The 22,309-nt window shown below is 28.9% G+C and overlaps 2 protein-coding genes across 3 annotated transcripts; one reads left to right on the top strand and one right to left on the bottom strand.

The window, feature by feature from the left end:
* Positions 1 to 7,359: 7,359 nt before the first annotated feature.
* On the bottom strand, positions 7,360 to 8,912 carry LOC137826777 (uncharacterized). Its single transcript, XM_068632915.1, has one exon. It carries the CDS (start codon positions 8,424 to 8,426, stop codon positions 7,653 to 7,655), a length of 774 nt encoding a protein of 257 aa, XP_068489016.1. The 5' UTR covers positions 8,427 to 8,912; the 3' UTR covers positions 7,360 to 7,652.
* Positions 8,913 to 15,127: 6,215 nt separating this feature from the next.
* On the top strand, positions 15,128 to 21,753 carry LOC137823948 (protein HEAT STRESS TOLERANT DWD 1). 2 transcript variants are annotated; one of them, XM_068629323.1, is made up of 13 exons: positions 15,128 to 15,378; positions 16,205 to 16,272; positions 16,386 to 16,549; positions 16,876 to 16,954; positions 17,224 to 17,403; positions 17,497 to 17,595; positions 19,495 to 19,660; positions 19,766 to 19,872; positions 20,009 to 20,148; positions 20,233 to 20,305; positions 20,702 to 20,817; positions 21,064 to 21,181; positions 21,273 to 21,753. In XM_068629323.1, the coding sequence occupies exons 2-13, from the start codon at positions 16,231 to 16,233 to the stop codon at positions 21,405 to 21,407; spliced, it is 1,419 nt and encodes a 472-aa protein (XP_068485424.1). In that variant the 5' UTR covers positions 15,128 to 15,378; positions 16,205 to 16,230; the 3' UTR covers positions 21,408 to 21,753. The 2 variants fall into 2 exon arrangements, with proteins under 2 accessions (XP_068485424.1, XP_068485423.1); XM_068629322.1 differs by having other exon boundaries at positions 15,128 to 15,395.
* Positions 21,754 to 22,309: the final 556 nt, after the last annotated feature.

The raw sequence follows: 22,309 nt of genomic DNA, 5'->3' as shown, positions 1-22,309 counted from the left end.
GCAATAATAGCTTCCAAATTTTTTATTTTATCACATTAATCTCTTACACTTATAAAATTTCTAATTTATTTTTTATTTATTTATTTTCTTTGATTCAAACGTTTTTTAGTTCTTTATTTTTCTTAGTTTCCCATCCAAACAAAATTGATTACACTTATTTCAATCTCGAATTTCAAATAGTATCAAATAAAATATGATTAGGATGTAAACATATAAAAAAATAATTACAATCATATAGTAAGAATAACTAAAAGAAATGAAAAAAAATGACATGCAATATATTATTCATTTGTTTACTAATAGTAAAGATGAAAGATGGACTGAGAACATTTGTACACTTTATAGTAAAAATTTCCTTTATATAAGAACACAAAAGAGATTTGTAATGACTTCCATAAATTTTAAGTTACTTTAAAATGATTAGTTCATTAATTTATTAAGGATTTGTTAAGTGATATTTTTTTAAAAGAAAACATTTTTTATATCTTCTTTTATAAAACTTATTTAACCCATTTGTCATTTTTTATGGATAGTTATATTTTCAACTCATTTATTAAAAAATGTATTATATTTTCATAAATTGTTTTCCTTATTTATCTATTTATAAAAAAATCTACAATTTCTCTCGCTAATTTTATTGTGCTTATTGCTTTAAAAGACCCAATTAAGGTCTTACCTATTGCATTATGCTCATATAGCATAATCTTTTATGCTCCATTGATATTCTGTTTACACATATAACATATAGATAATGCAAGCGAGTGATTTGAACAATTTGAAATTTCTCAATTGAGATTGAAAGAAGTTTTTATATCATATTTAAAAAAGCTTAGTTCTGGATATTACAATTTATGTAAATCTTTCTTTTAATTTTTGAATTAGGTAAAAAACACAATTTAGACATGTATAACTCCCATTTTATATACCAGCCATGATAAAGAAATAACAGAAGAGTTTAATTTTTTTCCTTCAAAAGTTTTTCATTATTTTTTCTTTTCTATGTTTTCGATCAGAGTTGAAATCAATAGATCGATTGTCTTCATTCTCGATCAGTCGGTCTACATTTTTCTCTTTCTTCTTGAAATTGTCTTCCTGTTCTCCTTTCACTTTTCTACTCCTCGTCTTCGTAAACTTCAAGCTCAGATGGTATCTGTAAAAAAAATCCGACATTCAAGTGAGATTTCGATGTTTGACACTCGATGATTTTAGTACTGAATGATGATGACATACATAATTTTTGAAATTTGTGCCTATCATGGGTCTTCTGTTATTCAGCCTTATTAGGATTTTAGGTCATGATTAAGAATGTATTATCTGATGTTTGACCACTGATAAGTCTTGTTAATCTTTTGTTTAGGTATAATGATTTTAGTCATGTTGGTCGACCTTAACCGGATGTTGGGTCTCCAGATGTCATATGATCCAACCGATTCCCCCCATATATATATATATATATTATTGTCATGTTGGTCGACCTTAACCGGATGTTGGGTCTCCAGATGTCATATGATCCAACCGATTCCCCCATATATATATATATATTATTTTTTTGTATTTAAAGATGTTCTTATCAAACGTCATGTCATCTAATTCTGATGAATGAAACTAAGAGTAGTTATTGATTGAGAATATGAGTTAGTTTTTGTGAGTGGTGGCTGTTATAATCGTTATTAACTTGACATTCATGCTTAGATTCTGAGTAATATGGAGACAGAAGAGGTGTAGTACTGTGTCTGTTGTACTAACATATGAATAAGATATCACATGGTGTTGGTCTTCAACTTGGGTGACAAGACTTTATGACCTGTTTGCATCAAAAATTGGATTGAAGAAGATACATACACACATTGTTTCTCATTCTGCAACCATGTCTTCTTCTTATTTCTTTCAACCAATATTCTACTATCAAACACTATTTTTTGTTACTCATATACTTACTCAAAAACTATTTTTGTTTCTACTTTTATGACTGTATAATCATTTCAATAATTTCAGATATTATTATTCCATTTTCTACCACCATTTCAGGATATTGTTATATTAAAAAAAATATTTTATAGTATATAAATTTTATATTAGTTAATTGATGTACTTAAAAAAAAAGCATTTTCAATCTCTTATTAATATTCTCCTATTTAAATTCTGAATATATAAGCATACTAAATATTTTTAAAAGGGGTTTTTTGTTGTTAAAGATAATTCCATCAACATTGCTTTGATAAAGAATATATATGGTTTATACAGAAAAATTAATATATGCACATGCAAAAACATTGAAACGTGTAACTTAAAATTACACATCTTTGTCTTCTCAACAATAAATGATTTTTCTGTATTTTTTTATTAATAATATTTTTTTCATGGCAGATGATTGTTGTTACTTGAGGTGTCAGTCTAATTGAGATGTCAAGTTGCATAGTGATATCTAACATGAAAACTTTTATAAAAAAAATATCTTGCACCCGATACTATATAAATGGATTTTTTTATTAATAAAAAAAAAATTAATATAATAAAAGATTTATATGAACATCTTTTGCTTAGAGCATAATAATAATAATTTGATCTAGGAGAAATATTTTAGAGCATTTTGTAAGAAACTAAACTGTAAAATAAGAAAATATATATATATTAACCTTTGAGTTTTTTATTTATTTTAAACTTAATCTAATTATATGCTATAAAATGCTTCATATTAAATAACTTTTTCCAATATTTTGACTTACATGATTTTAAAGTCATTAAAGTTTTGGACTATAAAATCACACCAGTCCAAGGTACAGAAAAACAAAAAAGTTTCATTTAAAAACGTTGAATACCATCTTATTGTATTTTCTTCCACGTACATACAAACTGTTATATATATATATATATATATATATATATATATATATATATATATGTGTATTTTAATTTATCATATAAATTTTGTAGTTCATTTTAAAATAATAATAAATTTAAATAGATTTTTCGGTCTCAATATGTAATTTCAATATTTTTAAAGTTATCAATTTAGTGTCATTTGTTAATATAAATCTAATAAAAGATTAACTTATTTTATCTAAAGTATGATCTGAATTGAAAACTTTAAAAACATTAAAATAAGATAGAAAAAAGACCAAATATTGAAATTAGAAAACTTATTTAACCTAATAATACATTAGAAAATATTATATCTAAATAAATTTATATGTTATAAAATTAATGACATTTATATTTATTAAATTTTACAAAAAAAGAATAAATTCACAAAAAGAAATTCTCTTAATATATATTACAGTACAAAAAATATACAAAAAAATAAAGTAAATTTGTTTTATTTGAATTCAAAATGTAGCGTAACGGTGCAAATATAAAAACTAAACCTGAAAGAGAATATAACTAAGTTCTATTTTAATTTACATTGCTTTTGGATAAATGTAAATATGTATCAAGTTTATATTTTTTTAAATATTAAAAGTGTAAATCCTTAATTATATATTTGTACATGATGATTTATATATGTAGTTTTTGGTTAACTGAGAATGTTAGAACTTTGTATAAAATGTAAAACAATAGAGATGATTTTTTTTTTTTAGAGTTTGATGTTAAATTAAGTTAAGCCTGAATTTATGATTTATTTTTAATTGAAAATTGATTATGATTTTTTGAAAAATAAATCATTTTTCATATTTGAAACTTCAAATATCAGATTAATATACACACTTAAAATACATTTCATTGTTTTCTTTACTTTTGAATATATTTTATAAAAGCATAAGAAACAGGTTTTTATATGTAAAAATAGAAAAAGGTTAACAATCGAAGAAAACTGTAAGTAAAGCAAAATAAAAAAATAAGTTAGAGATACTTTAATTTCTTCATTTTATAATTTAAAAATAATTTTGAAATTATTTAAAAATTCTCTATCTAAAAAGTTTTTTTGAAAGAGGTCTTTATGTAAGATGTGATTTCCACCGTCTATGTTTTGTCATTGCATTCTTCATCTCAACATCTTACATCATTCATCGGTTGTTGGCGTGTAATCAAATCAATAGTATTTATTATTAAACTTAGGACTCAAATTAACTATCTTTATATTAAAATAAATCATCTAATTTTTTATTAATTTTCTTTTCAAATAATGTTAATTTAATTTTATATTTTTCATACTCTACTAAAAAAACTAAGTAAAGAAAACGTGAAGCTAAACTACTAACAAATTATTAAATAAAAATCAATTTTAAAAACTAAAAATAATTAATTACGATTAAATTAGATACTATTTTAAAGAATACAAAAATTATGGTTTTTAAATTAGTTTTTATTATTTATAAATAATTTTTAAGTTGGTATCTAATTAGCTACCAAAGTTTTAACTACCAATTTATTTAGATTCTAAATTTGGCCGAAAAATCCTGGTAGCTAATTAGATACTAATTTAAAAACTATTTATCAATAATAAAAACTAATTTAGAAACTAATAACTAGTCTCTAAAATATTATTTTATTTAGTCAATATGCCAACTAATTATTTTCTGTCTCTAAAATTAATTTTTATTTAATAATTTTTTTTATAATGTTATGTTGAAAAAAAAAATTACTTTAATAACTACACACTAAAAAAAGCACTAATTTACAACTATAATTTTGGACAATATAATTTTAAAATTCTCTATTTCAAACAAAAAAAAATACTTTTAACTAGTTATAATATGATGCATAATTTTCAATATATGATTACTATATTTAAGTAAATTTAAGTATGGATAGAAGAAAAAGGAAGGTTGTTTTAAAAGAGTAGGTGATGGGTTTGTTTGATGAAGTATGGTGATATGAAGTGAGTTGTAAAAGAAAAAGAATGTAGGTGGTTGATTGAAAGCACATGGTTTGAGTAGTGGAGATGTAGGTCATGCAAATTGTCCTTGCAAACAAAGGATAAAAATGATGGCCATTCACATCTTTTCTCTTTCTCCATTTTCATGGTTGCTTATTCCATTTCCAATGCATTCATCTTTCAACTTTTCTCAACAACTATGTGTCTATGTGTCAAGGGTTTTCTTACCTTTTCCCACTTCTCCCTCAACAAAATGAATCAAAATTTACTCAATTACACTTACAATTCCTCTCCTTAGGGTTAACTTTTTTTTTCTCATTTCTTCATAAAATTAGTATCTTCAAAAAAATATTAGGTCATTACTATTTTACATGAACATCATTTTCCTTTTAACTATTTATTTTTTCCCTCAAAATCCAAAGTTGAAGATTTCTTTTGAAGAATGTTTGTTTAGTTGGTTCCTTCAAGTTCAAGTTAGTACTTTTTTGTAGATGAAGTAATCCCTTGATTTGTTGGGAATTGAAGTTCAATTTGACTTATTTGAACCACCCCAAAAAGAATCCAATAGGGAATGATCTTTTCATAAGCACTAAAGTTTAAGCTATGGGAATGGTGCTACACCTTAGACCTAGCCTCCATGCTAAAATTTACTTACCCCCCACACTTTCTACTTCTACAATGGAGAATTCACATACTTGTACAATTTCCAACCCTAGACTTTCTTCTTTACTTTTTTTATATACATTTTAAATCAATTTTACAATTAGATATGTTTTTGAAGATTGAACATCATTAAAAAAATATTATTTTATATAATAGTATATAAATGAATACAAACTTCATCATTTAATAAATTAATTTAAAATTAAATTAAATTTAAAGTTTATTAATTAATATAGGTATATATATAATTTAGTCTTACTTTTTATAATTTTATTTATTTATTTTAACAACTTAAAATTGTTTACATTTATTATATATTTATTATATTTGTAATATCTTACATATTATATTTGTGCAAATGTTCTTATTTAGAATTTACTTATGCCAATTAGATTTCTTTTTTATTCTTTTGTAAGCCTTTTCTCAAATATTTAATAATTTTTTTAAATAATGATGCGATATTTAATGAATTGTATTGGTAGGGATTATTTAGTGATGGATATTTAACATATAAATTAACATAACTTAATAATATTTTTCTCTCTTTCTAATATCACAATGAGATATTTAAAGTGCAATTAAATTATGTCACCATAGATTATAAAAATTACAATACATTAATTATCACTAAAAAAATTACTAAATTAAAACCAATTTATAATTTTTAAACTGATATAAAATAGAAACTATTTTAGATATCAATAATTTTTTAAGTTTTTAAAATAGTATCTATTTTAGTTAGTATAATGTTTAATTATTTTTTATTTCTAAAATTAATTTTTATTTAATGATTTTATTGTAGTAGTGTATGTACTCTACAAGCCATATGTGAAATTGGAACATCACAAAATGATCGCATCTTGATTAACCATAATCAATGATTTATGTGATTTCTTTAAATTGTGAAATACTCTGAATTTTTGTATTTACAGAAGTGCTAGCTTTGAGAGAATCATAATTCTTGACCAACTTATGCAGAAGCAGACCAAAACAGCTTTACAGAGCACCAAATTAATGTGGTGTGGTGTGCAATGATCTGCTCTGTTAAACTGCTATTCTTATGCGAACAAAGTACTTTATTTCTGCGTGTAGAAGGAACTATCAAAATGAGTCAGAAAGCATTATTATTCAAAATGAATCCATGCAACAACAACAACTCAATGCACAACACAAATACGTCAACCTCTTCTTGCAAACCCCTGTGTTTATTTGAGTAAACATTTTGAAAAAATTATTGATTTTGATTATGAAGAAACTTAATTTTCATATTTTTACCTTCGTTGAAATTGTATCATTAGAATCAATTAATACATAAACCAGAGATAACATCATTAAAATCACATTGAAATTGTATTACTAGAATCAATCATCATATTTACTAAAATAAGATAACATCATTAGAATCACTTTGAAATAGTGTAATTACCACGTCAACTCAATTACGTTAACATCGTTAGAATCAATTACGAGCACGTTTATTAATATAGCAACATCATTAGATCAATCAGTGTATATCCAAACAACTTAGATTTACTTTCCTAAGTAGATAAGATAGGTTGAAATAGTATTATTAGAATTAATTACCATATTAAGTCAATTGAGATAACATTATTAGAATCAATTACGTTCAGATAATATAGTTAAAATCAATTTCGTTAAGATAATATGATTAGAATCAATTACAAAGATGTTAAGATGATAGATTGAGATTGTTTATTAATATAGCATCATCATTAGATCAATCAAAGATTTACTTTCTTAACATAAATTTTATAAAATCTAACATGAATCATACAGGCAATGTATGCATGATTAGTATTTTCCATTTAGACTCTTATTGATGTAGAGTAAGAGAGATGCAGAGTAACAGAGGAAGAAGAGATACTAAAATGAAAGTCAATGTATTTACACATAGTCCAAAGAACAAAAGTAGAGGAACAACAACAGGCAAGGGACAGCCATGAAAACAACAGTTACCTGTCATTTTGTGCCCCAAAACATGTGCTTGCATTATATCATTCTTGTCCATCACCTTCACACGCATCTCTTTGTACCACTTTGTCTTCATGATGCAAACCATTCACCTTTCAAAATTTTACCTATACCTAATTTTTCTAGTTCACATGGTAATTGGTAAACCTAAGAAGTACATGGAAAAAGAAGATAGACCCCACTAAAGCTGCCTCTTGCTCTTGTCTCTATTGCTGGAGAAGATTGAAGCCAAACCAAATAGGTTTGCAGGAGGAACATTCAGCACAGGGTTTACTCTAACACTGCTACCATAGGATCCATGACTCTTGTAATTCAATGGAGGCTTTTGATAATAGCCATTTGGCAACCTTGTGGAAGAATGTTTCTGTGAATTTGGCCTAACATTAACACCCTCCTTTGAAAGTGGATTCCTTTTAACACTTGGTGTTGATGACCCAGTTGAATTGCTTCTAGATAGAAGTGGCAAAGGACAAAAGCTCCTTCTATGTCCATTTCCACAACTGCTACTTCTCTTGAAGATCCAAAAGGACTTAGAACTTTGCTTCTCATACACTTCATCATTCAAACACTTGCCTTCTTTGGGGTTCTCTTTCTTTGAGTTTTTAAGAGTAGAGAGAATGTTAGGTGGAGCAGCATAAGGAGGAGGCAATGGAGTGTTGTTCTTTGGTAGTGATTGCCCCGTTTGCTTTAAAGGGACATTCTTTTTCTTGACCTCGGTGGGAAGGATCCTCCCATGTGAGAAAAGCTCATCAGCTGAAGATGACTCAAGCTCAAAGCTTTCACTCACACAAAAATCAAAATCAATGGTGGAGTTCAGACCAGAAGAGTTTGATCTAAAGGGGAGCTGCTCAACAGGAATGACATCGGATTGGGAAAAGTCATGTGAGAATGAGATTCTTGGACTCACAGAAGAGGAAGAAATTCCACAGTTTTCTGAGCAAAGATCAACTGCCATTTCCTTCAAAACCTTCAAAGTATGGAACTTGAAGCCTCAAACGAGAAAAGAAAAAGAAAATGCAAATGGGGTTTGATAAGAGAAGAAAAAGGTACAGCAGAGGATTTAAATGGCGCCTAAGGGTAGCAGAGGGGTGAATTTGATTGATTCAAACCTAACAAGGAATGCAATAAAAGAAGCATCCAAGAGTGAAATGAAAAAGAATGCCATAAAGAGGGGTTTGAATTATTAATAAAGGTAGAAAGATGTTGAGTTTGCAACTTTTGTGAGTGGTCCAAAGTGGACAAAAGGGGATCAGAGGGATGGCTAAAAGAGGATATGCTTCTGGTTTTTGTTTGAAGTGAAGCAAAAAAGAGTGAGACTTTGGAAACCAAAAGGTGACTTTGTGGTGAGGGCAATGAAGGGACGTGCAGAGAGTGTTGTGAGCTAAAAGCCGGCATGAATTGAAACTTCAAAGTGGTTAACCACTTTTAAATGTAAAATCAACTACCGAGTCCAAAGATAGAGTGAATAAATTATGCAGAAGAATTGTAAAATTATGCAGAAAAAATAATAAAATTATGCAGAATAACATAGCTATTGCCGCATCTATAAACAAACAAACAAAACCAGAAAGATGCCAACGCATGAGTTTGTACTCCATTTGGTACTCAATCATAGACACACCAGTTTTATTATGCACCCAATTATGCAGTTTATTCAATACACAACTTTAGGGTCTCATCACTCTAATCTAAAACCAAATCCATAAAGTACTTTTAAAGAGTGTCCTTGTCATCTGTTAAATCCATTCTATTCTTAATACACACTTACATAATCTAATTTTAAATGAGTTTAATTCATAATTCTGATTATATTAGATGAATAAGAGGTTAATTTCTAAAGATTTAGATATGTTAGAAAATAATTAGAATTTATTATTGAAATTAAGAGTTTAATTTTCAATGGGAAATTTACACTATTGTAATCTTCAAAGTAGTTGTTACAAAGTTAGCATATTTATCATAAACGACAATACATGATGGGTACATACTGTAAAAATAAATTTATATTATTAGCACATTCTAATTAAATTCTTAATGAATATTATGGATAAAGTTGTAAAGATAAGCACAGTGTGAGATTTTAAATAAATAGTTTAATGTAAATACATTAATAAGGCAAAATATTACAATATCATATAATTATAAATTGTAAAAATAGAAAACGTTTTAAAAATATTATCTATCGACGAACAAGTCAATTGATTTCGATAATTGACGTGTCAACCTATTTCAAGAAACTTAATAAATAACAACAACGATAACTAGAAAGTTTATTACGAGTAATTTATTAAGTATTTTAAAGTGTATTTTAACACGGACGGTCAGTCAGTAAGACCGAGTGTCTGACTCATACAGTATCGATCCGTACAAGATAATATTATAAAAAAATTATTAAAAAAATTTTAAAATAAAAAGATAAACTTTGTATCTTTAAGTAATTATATCAAACTGCAATCATAAACACCATAATTATTTTATGTTTAAGTTTAAAAACAAATAAGGTATTTTTTAAACTTTCAATTAAAATATTAATTGACAGTAATATATTATTAAGAAAATTGACATCTAAACAGCCTACTCTATAGGTTCAAATGCTGAGATATTTAAATTAGAAAGGAGTTGAATTGCATTTAATGAAATAAAATAATAGGATTATTTTTTTTAATATTTTATTCCATTCATCATTAGAATATGTGCAGTTAAGCACCATAAAAGTGATTGACAAGTGTTTTTGGTTAGTTGAAATTGTAATTGCAATTCAATGAAATGGTAACCTCTTATAGGTGTTGTTAGATATTATATAGGTGGAACTAGACATTCTACAAGTAATCTTTTCGTATCTTCTAAGAAACCTAAACCCAATTATAAGAAAAAAGATAAAATATGGACACTCACAAATTTTATTTCTTAATTTAATAATTAAGATATCACTACTTAACCTTCCATTTTTTTTAACATTTTTTTAAAAAAAATGTCAAATGATTTACCATATTATGAAAATAAGGAATCATGGTTGCATTTCAACAATATGAAATGTATTGTTTAAGAAATTTTTAGACTCTTAATATCTTTTATAATTCATGAGCTAAAGTCTCATCTCATACATAATGATAAACAAATTTGATTTATTTGTTGTGTAATAACGAAAATAGTTATTATTTATTTATTTATTTTTGTTAGTTTAACACCTGTTTCTTAATAAAATTATACAAGTTTTTTAAAATAACAAATTTTTCGTGTGATATTTTAACATTGAATAATTGATAGAATCCAATTTGATTATGATTCCAATACCATCGTCATGTTGTTAATCCCTTACATAGGTTTGATTCAAGTCTCATTGTTGTGAAATTTCTCTGATAATTACTGTCAAAATGTTTGTTAGTGATTTCAAAGTCTATAATTCGTTTTGATTATCAACTCATACAAGTACGATGTAGGAATATTGTTGAAAATTTAAGCGTAAATCTAAGTTGTGAATCTAAGTTGTGAAATAAGAAAGTTGTTGAACCTATATAAAAATAATAAATATGTGAGTGTGTAACCATTTAAATTCCATCACATTAAATTTAGAATAAATTCCATAATCATTTAAAGGAAAAAACTAAACATCTTAATCTTAATACACTTTCAACTTAGTTACAAACACTAAAAGTTATAGACTGTAAATAGTAAAATTACCATATGTAGAATAGATGGAGTTTTACAACCGTCATATCCTTCTTTCACAGTTTTCCAATTTCCCAGGAGAAATTCATACTATTATAAATATCTAAATAAAAATAAATCACATTTAATATAAATATATCTAAAACCTTGTTATGTTTTTATTTATACTTTGAAGTTTTTTTAAACATTTTAATTAATCATAACATTTGAGAAATTAGTCATTGTTATTGTTTTTATTCTCCTTTATATAATTTCTCTATATTTTCCATACATTAGTTTAGAAGTTGAGGTGTACATGTAGATAAGTTTTTCAACAAAATATAAAACTTGTTACATATTTTGAACAAACTTTTTTTAGTGAAGTGACATCAAAACCTAACTCATTTGAAATCATTTTAAAACCCAATTATGAATTTAAAAAATTACTTGTCAAAAAATAGTAATAATTTATATCTTAACTCACTTAGGTTGTGTTTGGATTGAGGAGAGGATTTTAGATAGTGGATTTAGAGTGATTTGAGAAGAAAGTGTAAAGAAAATGAGTTGTTTGGATTATGATATATTATAACGGATTTGTAAGGAAAGTTTATTGAAGTTTGTGAGTGATAGGATGATTATAAGAAGATTTTTATTTTTTTAATATTATTATTGTTATTAAGTATTAAATAAAAATAAAATTTAATTTTTATTATTGTTAATATTATTATTTAATGAATTTATTTTAATTATTATTAAGTATGTAATTTATATTTTTTTATTGTTTATTATAATATATATATATATATATTGTTATTTTATATGTATAAAAGGTGAAGGGTAATTTTGCCTTTCTCGTAATATTATGTAAAAAAAAATTGGTTTCTTTGCTTTTCTTCCCTGTAGATTAAATATTGTCTTTACTACTTTTCTGCAAATCATTTTCTTTCTCTCATCGCAAATGAACATATACAAATGCAAACAAAGCATTAGAAACATTATCAACATCGCACTTATCTAATATAAACGTTCACACTACATCAAAGTGATATATCGCCATCCAACAATCATTGAATCATAACAAAATTACTTAAACTTTTTTATATATTGTTTAGAATTTTATTTTAATTACTTTACACCTTTTTATTTATTGATATTATATTTCACTAATTAACTTAAGGTAGGTAGACTAAATAATGATAAATATTAAGGTAGGTAAAGTAAATAATGATAAATATTAAGATAGGTAAACTAAATAGTGATAAATATTAAGAAACAAACTTTTAAGTTTAACCCAATCCTATAAAATAAGTTTATAAGATGTGATTTGTAATCACTTATATACTATAAAATATCTTGATTTTTAGTTGATATGAGATTTCCAACACACCCATTATGTCAAAACCTTCAAACTCGTGCGTGACACTATATATTTATAGGTAGTCCGATAGCAAGTGACACAATAGTAGGTGATTTGGTGAGTCAATAAACTATCGTTAGATAAATTTTAAATGACTTTGATGACATATTAAGAAATTAACTTTAAGTGTAACTTAACCTTATAAAATCAGTTCAAAATGTGAAGTTTGCTTCCAATTATATATTATGAGATTTTTTTTTTATCTTTAATATATATATATATATATATATATATGATTTAAAACGATAAATACAATAAGTACTTGATAGGGACTGAAATAGATTTACAAGTGATGAATGAAGTAATGCAGATTTGGTAAGTAGCCAATATTAAAAACTATGATTATTAATTGGTATGAAGAACTTGGTTAATGTAGTTGCTCCTCCTCAATCTCCAACTAAAAGCCCTTCTTCCTTTTACTCTTCTGACTGGGTAGTTGCCCACAGTATTATGTAATGTCACTTTCATCCACTCTACTACTTTATTTGGTGAGTCTTCTTTTTTTGTACAATTTAGATCATGATTAGGTTATTTTCTATAACATCCATCACTCTCTATTCTTTTATCATAAAATCCAAATTAAGCATAACTAATTGGAGTTTTACTCCTACTCTAATGGTTTTGGTAACTTCATTAATTAGTGTGGTTGTGAAGGCTAAGCTACCCTTATAACTCTGCAGTGGTAGTAGATATTATTTCAAATGTTTTTGGACCATTGCAAATCTGTTTCCAATGCTGCCACACACGCCAATGATCTTTCCACCACTTGCATGTCCAAGAAATTTTCTTGCACCTAATTCAATTTGATTTCAATTTGACGGAAATGTTTTTTTTTTTTTTTAATTTCGAAAATATTTTAAGAAGTGGGTTTTAAGCCTAACTCAACCCCATAAAATCGGTTCAATGAGATGAGGTTTGCACCAATTTATATATCATGAAAGATTCTAATCTGTGAGATCTCCAACACACCCCTCACGCCAAGGCTACCTACTCGTGCGTTGAGATATATGTTATGGGTGGTCCGATAACGGCCCGATAGCGGGTGACCTTCTAAACCCAACAAATATTCGCTAGGATAGATTCGAAATAGCTCTGATACCATGTTAAAAAGTGGGTTTTAAGCCTAACTCAACCTCATAAAACTGACTCAATGAGATGAGATTTGCACCCATCTAAATCTTCAACAAATATAATTAAATATAATTGAAAAGATATAAATAATCTTGGTTTCTATTTTACTGTAATGAAAAATAAAGATTTTTTTCTCTGGGGATGTGTATAAATGAGTGATTACACAGAGAGATTTGGTTGGTGACGTATTTTGGCAGTGTGAAGCAAAAGTGGTGTGATGAAGGATCAGAGAAAAGCTGAGAAGCATGCATGCATGCAATGTTTGAAACTTGATGCACACACAAAAGCCATGAAATTGAAAGGTTTATAGTGTTGTCGAGGTTGTTGGTGAAGAAGAAACAGTGCTTGAGTTGATGCGGTAATTGATTGAGGTGAATCGAAGTTGTGACATGACATGCTCATATCAAGAACAGTGTGTGTCAGTGTGATATCATACTATGATTTATATTATGTATTGCCTACTATTCTATACTATACTGTACTCCTATGTTAGATTCCTTTTCGATTGCAGAAGTTGGATTGGATACAGAGAATGCAGAAGTTTTCATTCAATAAAAGATATATAAACATTACTTCATGTTGTTACAAAACTAAGATCAGAAGAATTCAGTAACATAAATCTGGTAAAGATTTTCATATTAGGTTATCTGAAAGCTAATTAAGTCTGAAAAAAATAGACTTATTGATTATGGACGTCTTAACATTAAGTTAGAATTAACATTCCATTAGAAATCGATTGATATAATCAGATTCATTAAGTCTGATAAAAGATTAACAAAAATTAAACATTATGTAATATAATTTTAATTATGTTCTAAAATTCTAATCCGATCCAATAACAAATGACGTATAATAATCATATAAATAATTATGTATTTAAAAAAAATACATTATTACATACTAATTACGCTCAACAAATTATATATTCCAAAATATAAATTACACTATAATTTTTTATCGAAGGATACTTTTGGAATATAAAAATTTATGGGATGACATAGTAAGTAGTGGAGATGGGAAAGAAGCAGTCATTTACTGGCAATTTCTTCCTGCACCTCCACAAATTTCTTCCTGCACCCCTCACTTTCGCGAAAGACTGTTTTACCCCTCTAAAATTGACTTCTGAATTGTTCTTTCTGAAATATTTTCGGAATGTCTTTTTTCGAAATATGTTTTATGAATTTCGGACTTATAAATCCAAAAATAAAAAAAAATGTGTCCAAAAAAATGTTCCATAATGATTTTTTTTATTCCGAAAATATCTTTTGTTTATGGAACTACTATTCCGGAAACACTTAAAACTGTAAAAGGTAATTTCGGTATTTTTCAAGAATGTAGAGGTGCAGAAAGAAAAGTGTAGAGGTGCAGGATGAAACACCCTCATTTAATTGTAGCACCTTTTTCTAATTGGGCCATGCGATCGGCAGCCCAAAAAAACCTAAAAGTAAAATTGGACATCTGAGAAACCTTAAAGTAAAATTGGGAACGTGAGAGTGAGAGAAGAGGGTGGTGACTGACACTGCATGTACCACGACGCCTCTAGAAGCGTCACCGTGCCGCCGCGCCACCGCAACACCGTCAGAAGCGCCGGGACGCTGTGAGGAACGCCGGTGAGATACGCCGCGACGAGAACCGCTGCCGCCGCCAGAACTACCAGTTCCAACATCGAAGCTCGCCGCTTCAGTACTACTCAAAACCAAGTGACTCCTACGTAAAACAACCATATTAGTAAGATAATTATATTTAAATGTTCATTGTTGTTGAATTTTTGGCCGATTTAAATGATTGGAACTTGGAAGTACATAAAAATTTGGTTAGGTAAATGGCTGTAGGTACGTTACGTAGCATCTGTAAACGCAAGTCTGAACTAACACCAACCTATATTAACTTTTTTTAGTGCTTAAGTAATATTTTTTTAGTGTTTAAGTAATGCTGTTTTCAATTGTGCCATATCTGTTCCAGTTTTCATATGACTTATTGTATGAACTATCATAGACAAAGAAGAACCTAATTTTGTTTTGCTCCTAAAGCTTAAAAATGTAATCAGTACACAAAAGAATTAAGTTCTTAATAATGTCTTTTGTGGTATATCTATGCTCTGTATTTCCTTAAGGAAAATCTGATTTAATGAAGTTAGCTGATTTTTCTGATTTCTAGACGAGCTTTCACCTGTTTATCCAATAGCACTGAGTACTCTGATTTTTCCTTTACCATGCTACTATTATCAAATAAAGTTGAAAACACCAAATTCATGTTTTCATGATGTGTAAGCAGTACAAGAGTATACAAGTTCTTTTGTTAGCGAGTGTATTTTGTCCCCTTTTCACATTCCGGTTTGACTTCACCATGTGTTTACTCTATTCTGTACTCTTTACTCTAATTCTACTCTGGTTTTTGTGTCCTCAATACAAAACTTTGATTATTATCCCTTTATTTAGTTATAAACAATTGTTGAGTGCTTCGTGAATTATGATTGTAGAATTTGGCATAATAAGATCTTATGTAATTCTTTTATTGACTTATTCATCTTCTGTCAGTCTTCTCAATTCCTACCTAAACGAATATGACTCGCGGCATAAAACATCGTAAGAAAGCCAAGAACAAGGTAAAATCTCCTGCTCTATTCAATACTTAATTTTTATTATTCTCACATCACTATGATCTTTTTGTTGCAATTTTCATTGATTTTTGGTTTAAATTTTTTGGAAAAAAAATCAGGGCTCAAAGAAAGAGGGTGGACCTTCTTCATCTTTGGCTCCACAAATTCCAGTGAAGGTGTGGCAACCTGGGGTGGATAAGTTAGAGGAAGGTGAAGAGCTTCAGTGTGATCCTTCTGCGTACAATTCTCTCCATGCCTTTCACATTGGATGGCCCTGTTTGAGGTCTCTCTCCTGGCTTTTTATTTTTTTGTTCAGTCAGTTGTGTGTTCGTTTTTCTGTTTGAATCAGAAGTGAAGAAAAAACTTTAGTTTTTTTTTTTATAAACTAACCTGTTTGCTTTTGCTTGTATTGTTGTTTTTAATAATTATAAGATCATAAGTTATGTATAGTTCCTTTTTGCATTGACATTGCAATTCAGTTGAGAATATTGGCCGACTTTATTAGGCATTTGCTTTACTTTCTGCTTAGTATCGGTAATCTTCTGCTATTTTTGGTTGTCATTAGTAAGTAAGTTTCTACTTATACATATGTTTTGGGACTTTTGACAGCTTTGATATTCTACATGACTCTTTGGGCTTGGTTCGAACAGAATTCCCACACACAGTCTATTTCATGGCAGGGACTCAGGTCAGTGTTGTTTCATTAATCAAATTGAAGGTGGTTACTATTCATGAGCAATATCACATGGGGTAGCATATATTAGGCTGTGTGGATATGAGAGAATTTCCCTTTAAAGGACTTTTGAGTTTTGAAAACATTTTTTTGCTTCTTTATTATAACTGGTAATTATTTCAAGAAGAGTTACACGTAGCAGCTAGTTGTTATGTGGTCCACTTGCTTTGCTTCCTTTGTCTTTTGATTAAGAAACTCATGTTATGGCAATGCACGAGCCACAGGCAGAGAAACCTTCTTGGAATTCTATTGGAATTTTTAAAGTATCAAATATTTCTGGAAAGAGACGGGAGCTGGTGTCTAAAGTTGAAACTGATGACTCTGGAATGGATGGTGAGGATAGTGACAGTGATGATGATAGTGAGGATGAAGATGAAGATGCTGCTAAGGGTCCCATTTTGCAGGTATATTTCTCTTCATTTTAGTACTTATTGTTTCACTTGTTGACTGCTTTAAATTTGATTATTCTAACTCTTTCATGCTTTTGATAACTGCAGTTACGGAAGGTTGCACACCAAGGATGTATCAACCGTATACGCTCCATGCCACAAAATCCCCATATATGTGCAGCTTGGGCTGATACTGGTCATGTACAGGTGACACTTTTAAACCCTTCAGTTGGTTTTCTAATTTGTCATAAATTTCAAGAATATATTTCCTTGTGTTTTTGGAATTAAAAATTAGGGCAAATTCATGTGATTTGGCAATGTTCATTATGTTATGTGATAAAATAAATGAAAGTAAACCTGGAATATAGTGGAAAAGTATTGTTTCATAGTCATACTGACTTTGTTTTAATAAAGACAGTGTAACGCTAAATGTTCATGAGGTCACTTGTGGCTAGGGCTAACATTGATTAGCATCTTAAGTCCTAGTCTTTTATGGTCTTGAATGCATATTCAAAGTTACATTTCACTATAAATTCTGTTTTAAGTTTTCTGAGATGTATGGATTGGTACGGAAACTGGTTTACCCCTCAAATACAAGACTTGATCTTTCTTTTGCCATTGGAGTTGTTAGCCAATTCATGTACGATCTTTGCATTGATCACTAGAACACTGTTACACATATTCTTAGGTATATCAAAATTCTCTAGACTAGGGTTGTTATATGCACGAGGATAAGGGAAATAGTTAGGTTTTTGGGTATTGTAATGTTGATTGGGCAGGTTGTCCTATAGACAAATTCTCTACTATTTGGTATTGTGTATCCATTGGTGGAAATCTTATTTCTTGGAGAAGCAATAAACAAAATGTTGTTGACCAAGGAGTGTAGAAGCGAAATATTGAGCTATGCTTTAGTTACATGTAAAGTTGTGGGGATCAAGCAACTTGAAGAGTTGAAATTTGTTGTGAAGTTCAACAATTGATGTTATATTGTGCTAATCAAACTGCCCTAAACATTGCTTTCACTCAAGAACAAAGATTGTCATCTTATTCGAGAAAAGTTGCTATCCAAGGAGATTAGTATTGAATTTATCAATTCTAGTGATCAACTTTTGGATATTTTGACTAAATCCTTGAGAGGATCTCAAATTTAGTTTGTATGTTTCATGCTTGTTGCATACAATTATATGCTCCAGCTTGATGGGAGTGTTAAAAAATGATTATCTTCTGTTGTACAACATTTTTAATGCTGCTTTTTTTTTATAATTGATAGTACAAGTGAAGAGCAAGATAACTTACCGAGTTTGCAAAACCTAAAATTCTCAATTGAAGTTGGGACTAATATACTCACGTCGGATTTAGTTTGGTAAATAGAGAATTATAAAGGGATTAATGACAGATTATACTTATTTGGCTAATTAAAAATTTGTAGATCACTGTCCATAGATTCTCTAGAAACTTTGAGCTTGGTAGTTATGAAGTTAGATTCTGTTATGGTGTAAGAATAGACCAATTCATTTTATTGAGTTTTGACATTACATTTGACACGATATAGGAATGCGAGATAACATCAAAATTTGAAAAAAATAATCTTGTAATCTTTTAAATTGATCAAATATCTTCTTACATTGGAGGGCAGACCTCTAGGATTAGGTCATAATGTGAGATCGGAAGTGTTCAAAAAATGGTTTGGAAAATATTTAATTACATTATTGTTGCTAGCCTTTAGTGTGTTAGTTATTATTATGCTTTTACACACCTTAAATTTGAAACGAATGGAATCATAAAACTTTTGCTTTTCTTCACACACACACACACACTATATTTCAAATAAGGTCTTAAGTTTGTTTAATTATTTGTTGCACTTTTTGTGACTATAATTTGGGTTGTAATACATGATATTCTAGCTCCAGGTATAGTTTACTACTGGTTCTAAGTATTGTTTGTAGCATATTTAAATTTCTGAAATTCTTAAATTATTAGCAGCAGCTATGGTTAAACATTGTGGAGTGTATTTTCTGTCTTCTCTTGTAATCAGAAAATTTAAGTATCGTTCCAAGCCACACCTTCTTTTTAGTATATAGTTTGATACTTGAGAACAATTTGTAGGTCTGGGACCTAAAATCTCATCTAAATGCTCTAGCTGAGACCGAAACAGAAGGTGTTCAGGGAGTTGCAGCAGTTTTTAATCAGGACCCTTTGTATAAATTTAAACACAAAGACGAAGGTTATGCTATAGACTGGAGTCTTCTTGTTCCTGGAAGGCTTGTATCTGGTAATCTTTAGTTCTACATTTTTCAGTTTATCTATATTTTTTTTTCTGTCTTCATATTTTGTAATCACAGATATATGAAGCTTGACAATGATCTTTATTTTTAAGGGGATTGCGATAATAGCATTTATCTCTGGGAGCCTACATCTGCTGGAGCATGGAATGTTGATAATGCTCCATTTACTGGACATAGTGCTAGTGTTGAAGACCTGCAAGTACGTGTACTATTATGCAAAGGAATAGTTGCTCTTGTAGTTTTAGTATAATATATTTGTGACTACACTCTCTAACATCACTAGTTTATCTTTTTTTATAAATGTGAGAGCTGTAATGTTCAATTAATCCCTGCAGTGGAGCCCTACAGAACCTCACGTTTTTGCTTCTTGTTCTGTGGATGGAAACATTGCTATTTGGGATATCCGTTTGGGGAAGTCACCAGCTGCATCTTTTAAGGCACATAATGCCGATGTGAATGTCATGTCATGGAACAGGTATAAATTAGTACATTAATTCTATGGTGTTCCATCAACTTCCATTCCAGATCGCTCTTCAATACTTTATATTGTACTGAGCAGGTTGGCTAGTTGTATGTTGGCCTCGGGGAGTGATGATGGGACTATTTCTATTCGTGATCTCAGACTTCTCAAGGTATAGGTAGCCATCATAATGTTTAAAAAGATGTTAAGCATGCCTCATTTATAACAGGAAGGTTACTGTGTGCATGTGATGTTCTCTTATGTCGATGGTGTTTCATGTTATGTTATCTCCAGCTTCCTTGTGTTCCAGTGGGCATATTACATCATTAGATTTAAAGCTGTCATTTGACTTTCTTTTCCCTTGTTTCATTATCACATCCATCTTTTGCCTTTCATTATTATCACATCAAACATCTCAATGAAGGATTGTAGATGCATTATGGTGAAGAAATATTATGGGACTATGTTTAGAAAGTAACTTTCACGATGTTTGATTTGTTTCAGCTTGATTGATTTACTTTTGGTTGTTATTAAAGCTGACATGAAAAGAGCATTAATTTATGGGCAGGAAGGAGATTCTGTGGTAGCACATTTTGAATACCACAAGCACCCAATCACATCCATTGAGTGGAGTCCACATGAAGCCTCTTCATTGGCTGTTTCATCTGCTGATAATCAGCTTACGTAAGTACAACTTTTAAATTTTAATACTATTCAGAGAGATTTAGTGGTAAATAATAAATATCTTCACACGTGTAATACCTGACACGGAACCCACTTGGTGGTAAAATGCTTAGTTGTTTTTTTTTCCTTTGGGTTTGACCCTTACCCCAGAACCCACACGTGTGAGCTTCATGGCACCATCCTGCTCTTTTTTTTGCTATTTTATTATGATGTGGGATTTAAGAGTTTTTATTATATTTCACACAGAATATGGGACCTTTCGTTAGAAAAGGATGAAGAAGAGGAAGCTGAATTTAAAGCTAAAACAAAAGAACTAGTTAATGCTCCTGAAGATCTACCTCCCCAACTATTATTCATTCACCAGGTAAGTCCAAATGCTCTCCTCTGTTTATCTGAATGATAGAATAAACTCTCGGATTAACTGTTCATCTTTATTTTGTCTTGAATTAAAACAGGGACAGAAAGACCTGAAGGAATTACATTGGCACGCACAGATTCCCGGAATGATTGTTTCTACAGCAGCAGATGGATTCAACATACTTATGCCTTCAAATATTCAGAGCACACTGCCATCAGATGGTGCTTTATAAAACACACTCGCCAAGTTTTCAAGCAAACCGGTTACGAGTTGGATAAGCTACTTCTGGGTGCAATCACCGTGAATCTACTTGAATATTGGCGAAAGTTTCTTTGTACTCTTTTTTTTGCTTTTGTTTCTCATTGTTTCCTTCTTGGCTCATTCTCCAAGTTTTGTGGATTATCTGGTTTGGGTTGGTATCTTCACTTGATTTTGATGCAATTTTTGTGTATGCTGTCTAAACTGATGCTGATAGTAAGGTTAGAAAGGAAACAGGCAGAATAATTTAGCGGAATATTTATTTATATACTCGTCTTAATTGTGTAATTCTAAATTTTAATGTTAAATTTGTTATTATACCCGTTTAGTTGAATATTAACATTGATTTATTAAATGAATTGGATACAGAGAATACAGAAGTGAGGGGCAATAATGAAATTGCCTATCAATATCACCTTCTATGCTGTCAATGCCCAAGAGTTTGATTCACAATCTTTTTACACTATGCTTCAATTTTAACTATTCTTTGGTGCAGAAATAAATGGATAAAAACAAGATAAATAAAATAAAATACTAATGAATTCTATCATTTTTTCAACCCATCGTCTTGTTTTCATTTTACTAAATAAAACATTACACTTATTGTTGTTTTTGTATTAAGATATATATTTCTCGCGATTTCAACAAAGAAAAAATGCACACTTTAATGTACATTTATAATTGACATTATAAAGATTATAAAGAATAATAGAAGAGACTTACGTTTGTATGAAATAGACAAGGAAAAAGTATATATATATATATATATATATATATATTTATTTATTTATTTCTTTTCATGCAAGTTTATGAATAAGAAATAAAATTTCGATGAACGTAGTTATGTGGACTTTTAAAATATTTTTAGTGATTATA

The sequence above is a fragment of the Phaseolus vulgaris genome, chromosome 8 (assembly GCF_000499845.2).
Source record: "Phaseolus vulgaris cultivar G19833 chromosome 8, P. vulgaris v2.0, whole genome shotgun sequence".
In the NCBI taxonomy this organism is placed as follows: domain Eukaryota; kingdom Viridiplantae; phylum Streptophyta; class Magnoliopsida; order Fabales; family Fabaceae; genus Phaseolus; species Phaseolus vulgaris.
Note: the sequence above shows the minus strand (reverse complement) of the source record. Positions and strands in the feature narration are given on the sequence as shown.

Bases quoted from the DNA above. Each gene is read 5' to 3' on its own strand.
- LOC137826777 (XM_068632915.1), bottom strand. From the start codon at position 8,426: ATGGCAGTTGATCTTTGCTCAGAAAACTGTGGAATTTCTTCCTCTTCT.
- LOC137823948 (XM_068629323.1), top strand. From the start codon at position 16,231: ATGACTCGCGGCATAAAACATCGTAAGAAAGCCAAGAACAAG. The intron at 16,550-16,875 runs GTCTCTCTCCTG...GACTTTTGACAG, and splicing joins ATTGGATGGCCCTGTTTGAG to CTTTGATATTCTACATGACT. The intron at 17,596-19,494 runs GTGACACTTTTA...AACAATTTGTAG, and splicing joins CTGATACTGGTCATGTACAG to GTCTGGGACCTAAAATCTCA.